The sequence below is a fragment of the Octopus bimaculoides genome, chromosome 3 (assembly GCF_001194135.2).
Source record: "Octopus bimaculoides isolate UCB-OBI-ISO-001 chromosome 3, ASM119413v2, whole genome shotgun sequence".
Classification (NCBI taxonomy): Eukaryota; Metazoa; Mollusca; class Cephalopoda; order Octopoda; family Octopodidae; genus Octopus; species Octopus bimaculoides.
In genome coordinates this window covers 72,208,079-72,219,769 of record NC_068983.1, presented here as the reverse complement: position 1 = coordinate 72,219,769, position 11,691 = coordinate 72,208,079, and the positions used below count along the sequence as shown (strand labels likewise).

The following is an 11,691-nucleotide window of genomic DNA, read 5'->3' as shown; positions in this document are numbered from 1 at the left end:
TATATATATATATATATATATATATATATATATAACTACAACAAATATATAATTCAAATTTGCATCTGAATGTATAACCATGAATGCTAGGTAGGTTAACTGGAAGAAAATTCTTGAATTTTTGCAATTGTTAGTTGACTCAGTACAGAATTTACTATGCAAGTGTGTGTGTGTGTGTGTGTGTAAAAGAGAGAGAGAGAGTGTGTGTGTGTATGTGTATGTTTGTACACAAATACCATGGCTCTATTATCAAAACATGTCTTCTTTTTCTATTTCAATTTGGTCACAAAAGATTCTTTTATGCTTTTACTAGTTGCAGTCATTGAATTGTATTCATCTTGATTCATCACTGTTGATTGAATTTTGTCCAGCAAGATGGATACAATCCTGTCAATACCAGTATTCATTTCATCATCTGGGTCTTAATAAATATGGACACAATTACATCAAGACCAGTATTAGTTTTCTCATTTGGGTCTTAATATATTGACAACAGAAAGATGAAAGCTAAAGTGAATTTGTAATGGGAAATTTTAATAAGCTGATGAAGTGAGTCTCCAGTAAATCTACCAAACTAATACAGAAGTTTATTAAAACATAGAATTGTGGGTTGTAATTGAAGTTAAATGTGATTGAGACCAAGGCCATAGTTAGCAAGAAATTTCACTAAAATCTATAGGCCTTGTGTAAGAACATTTTCAAAACATCAGAAATGTGTAGCTGTTGAATCCCATGTCAGATCAAAGCATTCCAATTGTGTCCATCTCATCTTTCCTTTTTCATATTTAGTGTATTTAGTACTACATTATCTAATGTCTCTTCTCTAGCTGCCCAGTCTTCGCCAAGAAAGAATATACCTACAGGTATGACCAAGTTTGGACTTAGACACACTTGAGATCATGCCAGCAATATGAAATAGCTACAAATAAGAGATAGTATAGACATACACCAAAAAAGGTCTTAAGAAAATGAGAAAATAATCCTACTAGGGAGTATACTAATACACACAGACAAAGAGATTGAAGTTGATCGACTGGTAATTGTTGTCAAAGACAACAAGGGGAAGGTGACTCATCAAAGTACTAGACCTGACAGATGATAAAAATATCTCTTAAAGCAACAGAGAGATTATCCAGATGAACATGAATATGGAAGTTTAAAGCATATAACCCCTACAATAATAAATGCTTTTGGAATGATATAAAATCATGCAATCAAGTACATAACCAAAACCCTAGGACACACTTATTTACACAAAATATAGAAAATATCATGACGAGGCATCGTACACTTCTTATGTAGAGTACTTTTAATACGATTAAAAGTAAATCATAATACTGCACAGACCTAAGGAACACAGAATTACACTGTGTAATGCAATGAAAATAAGAACACTAAATTGTAGCAATAAATACCACATCATTAAATGGCATTATTATTGTCATTTATTGACATTTTCAGAATGCTATTTTCATATTATTGGTAAAACATTGTTTCGATAATTTTTGATGATCTTCAAGTCTTATGTCCTTAAGTTGAAATAATACATGGTCAAACAAATGTATGAATGAGTGAAAGGTGACATTTGACAAGTATAATATAAATTTGAGATATGAGTTATGATAACAGAATTCAGGAACTGTATATCATCACCAAACTTACATTAATATCATTTCTGATATACCCAAATCATTTCTCTATGTGTATGCTCAACTGATTTAGTGTTAATAATATATTGTAAAATTGTTAAAATAAAATTTGGTTGCATATTTCTGAAATCTAAATTTATTATGTTTAGGCTTCAGAAATATGTAGCCAAATTTTATTATTATTAAATAGAATAGAGAACCAGATTCATTATTATCAACAACAACAGCATTTTATTGCTTGTTTTCCAAGCTGGCATGGTTTGGAAATGTCTATTAATATGGCATATTGTCATTCATCTTAGTTTTTTGCCTCTTCCTCTGTGATTGCAAGCTGTGACCTCAACACTTCTTCTCATGTCTTCTTTTGTTTGACTCTTCCACAAGTACCTTCCTACAATATCATACACTACTCATCATCTTGTATCATTGTCTATTTACATCACATGTCCACACCTTACTGTCATCTCCCCTCACACTGTTTTCTTAGCTAATCAGCTGCTTTTTCAGTTTGTGCTTTGTATCTCATACATGTTGACATTGCACATCCAACAGATAATGCTTACTACATTTCTCTCCAGCTATCAAATGTCCTTTGCACATTCAATGCCCCTGTCTTGCATGTATGATGCTACTGTATCACATCATTCTTCTGATTCATGCATCAACCAACTAGTTCTCAATTTGCATTTTTTGTTAATTTATAAAATACAGGATCATAAAATAATATACATCATCTAATAGTATTTTTGAGATCCTTTGAATAAATTCCATAATTCAGAAGATAACATTATAGTATTAATGTATTTATTGTAAATGTATACTAGATGCTTAGATAGTGATGACAGAACCTCCAAAGTTATTTCCACTAAGGAAAATCCTGACTATCTTTTCAGTGCTAGTGATGGGGTGTAGAACATCAAGAGCTCTAGTCAGCAGTCTAACATACTGATAACTCACCTGCATACATCTGTTGTTCTTTTTTATAATTGATATCTGGTAAAACAGTTTGGAAATGATGAAAGTGTATTTGTAGAAGCAGAGTTACATTGATACATAATTCCTTGCATAAATTAGGATTCAGTCTTGTTATTTTAATATTAAGGTTACTATTTTCATTGCTGGGGAAAAAATCTGGAGAATATTAGCTCTTGTAGATTTTATTAGAATATTTATCTTGTGTTTATCAATCAATATCACAATTTTTGCACTGGTTTTGTATTCATATGACAAACTATTTAATATGCTATTTTTAATTGGCTTCACATTAATGTCACAACACTTAACATTTTTCATTCTGCCTGTACAAACTGGATAGTGCATTAAAGTATATATAAGAAAGGAAAGAAATAGAAGTTATAGAAGCCTCCTTCTCTTTACATTAAAAAGTAGTTATTACTGAATGCATATTTTCTTAGTTTTTATATTGGAGCAAATTCTCTTTGCAAATGTAAAAGCAATTGCTCCAAAATCAGCCAAGCTGTGCTAGCTATGAAAAATGGATGTAACGACAATATATTCATTTATTCTTTTATTCTGGTTTTAGTTATTGGTCTGTAGTTATGCTGGAACAGAGCCTTTTATGATATAATTGTTGATTACATTGACCCAATACTTATTTTATTGACTGGTGCTAATATTACTGATCTTAGAAGGTTGAGAAGTGAAGTAGACCAGGGTGAGATTTGAAGACAGAATGTAAGAAGAATATTCACCATTTTAGTGATTCTGACATCCATCTATCGTTTATGTATGTATATTGTTGGATTAATCACTAGAATATTTTTGTAGAAGTGGTGGTAACTTAATTTAACTCTCACAGCATTACAGAATATTATTTGTACATATTTGCTCTTACACCACTTGCTTTCTTTGTGAAGAGAAAAACAGAGTTAGTCAGTGTGGAGAAAAATTGAATTCCATAAGTCATTGTTGGTTGAATGTTTGACCATCTCTGCCAATTTGTCATCCATACACACACATTATAATTTTTTTATAACCCATTTCATATCGCTATATCTTGTTATCAGTTGTACAAGTCTGAGTAATTAGATATTTCAGCTATAAGAACCAAATGCAATAGCTGCCTGTGAGTAGAGTGAGATTATATTTACTAAAGTAATGTTGTCTTGTCCTAGCATTCAGTACTGTTTATGTCAGGCTTTGAACAATCAAACTACTCACCTATACCCTAACTTTTGAATCACAATATTTGCAATAGTTGTTATTACTATATATTTGGCTTACACTTGTTTTCAGCTTGAGATTGAAACTATCACATACTCACATTTAGCAAGTAGAATTTTTGTTACTATTGTTTAGTCTGAGGAAAAAAAAGATGATTGTGTAGCTTTTACAAGTTTTTGAAATTGGTGAGCTTCAGCTTAAACTTATGGTGAGCCTCTGCACACTTAATCAACCTACAAGAAATTGTAGCCAAATTTCCTCCACATCTTACTCAATAATCTAGAACAAAAACCATGAAGGACACATTGGATGATGTAGCTCTAGATACAGGACGTTTGAAAAAGATATGAAGATGGTTAGTTGGAATAAACCTAGTTGATCTGTACAGACAAATGGCTGATAGTAGAATGGCCTCTAGATGTAGATACAAGCTAGAAATAAACTATCTTGATGGTTAATGAGCAGTTGCACGCCAACAGTAGTAGCATTTGCCAGAATGCAGTGACCAAAAGGATAGCACTATTGGAACTATAAGCTGTATGTAATCAATGATGTGCTGTGACAAGATAGATAAAGGTCATCTTCAAATAAGTCTACAACCTGTGTGTTAAATAGATACAACTGTTTCTTTTTATAGCTCTACGTCTTTTATGTTTTCCCAGGTTAAGGGTGTGAGGGTAATGAAGGTGCCTATACTTGTTTGTAACTACATGAGCTCTTAAAACAGGAGCAAAGGAAGGACATGGTGCATGTGAAGGAATAGTTTATTGCTACTAAGTCATATTCAATTTTGCCTATTAACCAAAACACAGAATTTTCTAGTTAAGAGATACAGAACCATCAAAGTGGTTACAGAAGAGACTTAAAAAGCAGCTCCATGATTCCAGATATGTTAGCAGTAATCTAATGCAAGGAAGATTTGTGTCTAGCATAAGGGTTGAAGAAACTCCTATCACTTATCTTCTAAATTTGTTCTATACTGTTTCCATATCACAATTTTCATTTCTGGATAGTCATTTAAAAAAAAAAAATTTCACCTGCCAGATAAACATATGCACTATATATTTGTTATTCACTCATTTATTATTGTTCATATTTTATCTTATGTCCTTTGTCTAGAAATCATTCATCACACACCTGTGATCTCTTCAGCAACTCTTCCATTGACTAAACAGAGCAAGAGGAGAACGTGGGGTGGAAGAGTCCCTGAAGAGGTCACCAGATGTGTAACAAAAGATTTCCAGACAGTAGGCATAAGATAAAATAAGAACAGTAATAAACAAGTGAAGAACGATTATATAGTGTGCGTTTATCTGGCAAGAAAAAAAATGGCCATCCCAAAATATAACAAGTGTTTCAACACATGATTTCACATCAGGAATCTTGCAAAACAAATTCATAAACATAAAATTTTCATTTTGTTTTTGTTTTACACTCAATTTCTCATGCAAGCATGAGATGTAAGCTTTATTTTTTATTCTATTTATTTAATAATTTAGAGGCATGGCTGTGTGGTTAAGAAGTTCACTGTGCAATAATGTGGTTTGGGGTTCAGTCCCATTATGTGACACTTTTTAGACAACTGTCTTCTACTATTATAGCCCCCAGGCTGACCAATGCATTGTGGCAGCCTCTCACGTGTGTGTGTGTGTGTGTGTGTGTGTCTTTGTGCATGTGCTTGTCTCTGATGCATCTTACATCCCTCTAACTTAATGGTTTCACAACCCTTATCTGTTTTCAAACAAGTTAATATTTCCCTATAGCTTGACATGTTTTCATAGAAGATTGGATATGAAAAGGGCTGTGACAGTAACCCACATTTATAACTATTATGCAATATCATGACAAGGCAGCATAACATATATACACAGATATATACACACACATGCACACACAAAATTAATATGCATCCTCCAAGAGAGATAATTTTATGCTGGTAGCTACTTGTCTCAAGGTTTGTAATTTTGCAAGCTGCATTGTGACACTCACTAGTGTTGGTGGCTTTACAGAAAGTACACAGTACATGCTGTAAAGTGGTTCATGTTAGGGAGGGTATCCAGCCATACAAAACATGCCTAAGTAGACAGTGGAGTACAATGCAGTCCTTGGGCCCATTGGATCCTATGGAACTGTCCAAACCATGCCAGCATGAAACAAAGATGATGATGATGATACTCGTTTCTCATTTTCCATTTTTTCAAATCCTCTCAAGTATTAGTTGATCTGGGGCTATAGTAGAGGACACTTGCTCAAATTGCCATGCAGTGGGACTGTGTGGTTAAGAAGAGCAACCTTCTTAACCACACAATCATACCAGCTCCTTTACACACACACACATAGATGTGTTTGTGGGTGGGGGTGCCATGATGGTTAAATACACGTGTTTCTATTTCTCCATTTTTCTTTCTCCATTCTTTTTTCTCCTTATCTATTCTGTCATTCAGAAGAGTGAATACTTGAAATGTAGAAGACATTTTCTATTTTTTTCCCATTTCCTGAATGTCAACCTGATAAATTCTGTGTTTTTTTAAACTTTTTTTTTGCATTTTTTTATGCCACATGCACGCACACACACACACACACACACATATATAAGGGTTGTTTGTAGTTCACTATAGATTTACTGAGTTGATAATTTAACATGTGACAGTCAATAGGATTCTTACTTTTGAACATTAAATTTGAAAGTAGCAAGTATATCAAATTAAAAAGAAAGTAGTGTGCACTTTTGAAACGTTGGATAATGTAGTTTGTTACTTGTACTACAATCTTGCAAAGCTGTAGATGAAAATGATTACAAAAAGTGGGTTGTTTTTCATTGTATATTTATGTATGTATATGTTATAATTTCTCTACTACAAACTCTATTTCAGGTGATGTTTGGGACATCTGATGGACAAATAATTGTAATGAGTTCTACTGGAGCAATGTTAACTCAGGTGATGGTTCTTGAAGGGGCTGAGATTGGAGCTATGTCGTGGTCCTGTGAAAAGTTCAACATGGATGAGGCAGAAGCTAACAAAACTGAAAAATATATCCATCCTAGTAAGTTTGGCAACCAACTAATTACTCATCTCCCATATTGATTTCCTTTTGTTTATTACATAAAGTATAATAATTCTAGTTGTTGCTGTTACTCTCTCTCTCTCCTCCTCACTGTTGTTACCTGGAATGAGTTAATTTTTAATAAGATTACAGGCTCAGAGTATTAACCTTCACTAGATATTTTAGTACAGATGGACTGGAACCATTGCTGTTATGTATGAAGGAATAGGGAGCTAGTGGTTTGTAAGTTGGTATTTGCTATTTTCTGGACATGGTCTAGCCATTCCAAATATGTGAGCCACACTCCAAATGTGAAGAACCACATTTTCATGATTGCGTGAGCCAGACAAGATTTACTGAGGCAGAATTTCTATGGCCAAATACTCTTTCTGTTGCCAATCTTCACCAATTTCCAAGCACAATGATATCTACCTTCAAACATGAACAACACAATAGCAAGATATGATTTTATGTAAGAGTGAAAATGAATGATATCACTTTTCTATAATGGTGACATTTGTTTACAATTTGCTTATTATATCAAGACAATTAGACATGAACACAGCACACTCCAGCATCTAGCATTTAAGTGAGCTATCTTCTTTCTGTCTTTTCTTTTTCTTTTTATCTTTTTGTGTATGCTGAGCCTTAATGGTGTTGGTCTTATCTTACCAGTATCAGATGGCCTGCAATGCTCATAAGCTCTGTCCCTTCCTCATGACTCAACAAGTAAACACACACACAGATATATGTTCCCACTGTGAAATCCATTCATAAATGTTTGGCCAGCTTGGAAAGACAGTTGCCCCAATGTGCCACACAGTGTAACAGAAGCCAAAACCACATTGCTGCAAAACAAATTTCTTAGCTGTATATTCCAGTAATAATGAATTTCAATTTAGGCTTGAATCCTTCTTTTGCGAGGTAGTAGTGGCAGAGATAATTGAATAATACCAGTACTTGATTGATGCTTTACTGCTTTTGAAGGAAAGAATAATGTTGACCTGAGAGGAATTTGAACTTATAATACAAAAAGACATGAATGATGCTATGCTAATTCTGAACAGCCATCTTGCCTGATGGTGATAGTAATAAAAAGAGCTAGCATCTATTTTACCAATACTCCGGTATATATTTTTCTTTTCATTGAATCGTAATTTCAATTCTTGAATGTAAGATATTAGAAAATAAATCGAACCAGTCATTGAAAAAGCACATATATGGTACCATTACAGATGGTATCTATACACTTATTCTAAATGGCTTTTCTAAAAGTAATGCTTTGTATTCTTAACCTACATTTACGTTACATTTTTGCTGTTCCTTTTGCTGTTATTTTTCCTTGTGTTTGCATAATGATGTTTCATCTATATTTTGATAAATTCTTTCAGTATCTGACTTTTATGTTGTCTTTCTCTTTGTGTCTCTTTATCTCCCTCTGTGTGTGTCTGTGTGTGTCTGTGCATACATGCATATTACTATTATTTAGCCATGATCATTCAAGATTTGTTAGATTTTTCTTATTTGTATATTTATGATTCATTGGTCAACATGTTGTTCTCTTTTAAGATAGAAGATTTTGATTTGAGAAATATTTGACTGCTATTTGTAGCAGGTCAAACAGCTTCATAGTGGTTCCTCACTGGCAAATCTGAGTTATTTCCCTATTATTATCAGTGTCTGTAGTTGGTATCAGTGATTTAAATGCTGTTATTCATATCATTGGTAGCATTGAAAGTGTTTGCCTTTCTAAATGTGATTTGGGGGAGATTTTCTACTATTTCTAACAAGACAAAACAATTTGCATAGAGACTTTCTTATTGATTTGTACAGGTGTGTGGATTTGTGTGTGTGTGTGCATGCATATGTGTAGTTAAGTTGCTATTTCCTATCATTACATCAGCATAAAGAGAAAGATTCTTCAGAATATTTCATATTGCATGCATGTATATATATATATATATATATATATATATATCAGTGCCTTTTCTACAGCAGTGGTAACTATTTTCAGTTATTCTATGAAATTCTATAGAATCTCATAGAATAAAGTCTTGCTCTAGGAACACCACTGGAAGACTATCTTCAAGGGTATAATAGGTATAATAGGTCTGAATAGGTACTTATTTTACCTCTGTCAAAAAAGATAAAAGGCAAAATAAGACTGGAAGGAAATTGGTCTCAGAAAATATATACATAATATCAAATACAACAAGGTATTCCGTTTAATGCTCTACCAATTCTAGCATCCACCACACTTAATAAAATACTTGTTGAAAGTAGGATCTTATCAAGCATTAAGTATCTCATAAAGTATGTTAAGTAAATACAAACACACACCATCCATTTCTTCCTCGTCCTCCTCATCATTAAGTCAATGCTACCTAGGAAATGGTCTTGTTTGATATGTTAGAGGAGGAGGAAGAGTAAGTAGGAAGGTCATGTTTTGTACTCGGTGTAAATATTCAGTAAACAAAAGGTGCACCAGTGACTTCTGGCAGGTTGACAGAGAACTAGGACTTCAAATGTGATAAATGCATAGAAGTAGTTAGGCTGTAAGGGCAGAAGTCATGCACAAAGGAAACAAAGGTATTTCTATATATATATATATATATATATATATGTGTGTGTGTGTGTGTGTGTGTGTGTGTGTGTGTGCATATATTCATTCAAATTTTCACACATATATGTATATGCTGATATACACATACGTGTGTGTCTGTGTGATTATACACATACATGCACACACACACTCACATGCATATGCACACATGCTGCAAAGAACCAATATGCACACACACACACACACACACACAAAAAAAAAAATTTTGCCAACGTTATTGATTGGTAGTTCTGAGATATCTGGTTGGTTATTTACAATATAGTTTTACTTTATCCTAACAGAGGAAGTCAATTTGATTGCTTAAGATTAAATGTGTGTTAAAGGTGATAGCTTTTATCAAATACTTGAGTTTGTGTCTACATTGTATAATACAATAGATAAATAGTCATAATTTTAACTAGTTGATAGTTTACTACTCTAAAGTCTTAAAGTTCATTTGTATGCACTTATACAGTTATGAGTAGAAATAGTGAAACCTATTTTGTGGCTTTACTGCCATGGCTTGTTCATAATTCTCTGTCTCTCTAGCATTTTATATATTTTCTATATAATTTAAATAACTATTCACGTACATTCACTCACATTATAGCTGACAGATTATTGTTGTTGATTTTTGTCAGTGTTGTTTAACCCCAAGTTATGCTTGATTATGCAAACCTCTGATTAAAAGCATTCCAACCATGACCATCTTGTCTTTTTAAGGATATATAAGACTACATTATCCAATGTGTCTTTTTCTATTTTTGTAGTGGTAGGATTGATGTTTATAGGAGATTTCACTACTATTTCTTGCAAGTCTAGTGTTGGTGTTAATCTCCCTTTCTAACTGGTTGATATCAAAGAAAGATTCAATTGTATTTTGTGATCCATAGTTTGTACCACATAGAAAAATGTGCCCAGTATACCCTGTAGAATGGTTGGCATTGGGAAGAGCATCCAGTTATAGCAGCCATGCCTAAGCAGACATATCAGAATGGAAGATGAATGCATGATGATGGTGATAGTGGTGATTTTCCTCTATAGCTCTATTACCTTTCCCAGTGGACAGTTGATTTGGATTGTAATAAATTTCTTCATTATATGATTATTCTGTATGAGTATCAGACTTTTTCAAAATTATTCAGTTTATTATCCTATCACTTTATCATACAATAATCTATACAATATCCATATTTAGGGCCATCTTAATGAGTAACTATTTTAGTCTGAAAATAGAAAACTTTTAATTGATTTAATAAACTTTTTGTGTAAGTGTTTCCTTTAGATCATCCAATCTAATTCTATTGAACCTATTTATGGAATATTATGTTTTTAATGGAAATTCATAAGTCTTGTTGTTAAAACATCTGTGATGACTACCATTTACAAATCTATTATCAGACATAGTCAAATGCCTTTTCTGAGAAATTTCACCTGCTTTTGTGCATTTCTGAGAGTTATAGTACAATCTGTTATGACTATACTTGGTATATTATCAAAAGACAACCTGGCACTACAACATTGGGAGCACACATATAAAAGACACTTAAAGCACTTGCAGGCGCTACATTTTGCAGATTGCTGTGCAAGTTGTGTGTCTTTTGCAGGTCCAAATGGATTTGGTTTTGACTAATATGTAGGTGTGGACTAAGAACAGCCTATGTGACTCAAAATGTGCTGTGTATTCTCTGAAGGTTGTGGTAAGATTAAGAGTAAGGTGTATAAGCAGTGGTCCATGATGAATGTAATATATTTTCTTTGCACTAGTATTGTTTATTTGGATTTTTCAAATGTGGTGTTCTGTGAGTACTTTCGGTGTATTTCTGTGCAATTTTGCTTTCTTTGTTTCATTGGTGCAGTTAAAGCCATGTGGCTGAGAAGCTTTTTTCACAGTTACAAAATTCTGTGTTTGATTTCTCTATGTGGTATCTTGGGTGGCTTTTACTGTGGCCTCAAGTTGATTCAGCTTTGTGAATAAAATTTGTTAGGTGGAAACAAATTCCATCTGATCCATGCAAGCATGGAATAAGAGACGTCAAATGAACGATGATGATGAAATTGTGTTGAAGCCCGTTGAGTGTGTGTGTGTGTGTGTGTGTGTGTGTGTGCAAATATAATATCATTATTATTATTATTATTATTATTATTATTATCATTATTATTATTATCATTATCATTATTATAATAATTATTATTATTATTATTATTATG

The 11,691-nt window shown here is 33.0% G+C and overlaps 1 protein-coding gene across 5 annotated transcripts in view; it reads left to right on the top strand.

The window, feature by feature from the left end:
• LOC106875473 (tubby-related protein 4) overlaps positions 1-11,691 on the top strand; it is a 682,417-nt gene that overhangs the window by 406,491 nt on the left and 264,235 nt on the right. For all 5 annotated transcript variants that reach the window (XM_052966219.1, XM_014923631.2, XM_014923630.2 and 2 more), the window contains exon 4: positions 6,707-6,878. In XM_052966219.1, coding sequence (XP_052822179.1) covers positions 6,707-6,878 — 172 coding nt within the window. The remainder of the gene's footprint in view (positions 1-6,706; positions 6,879-11,691) is intronic.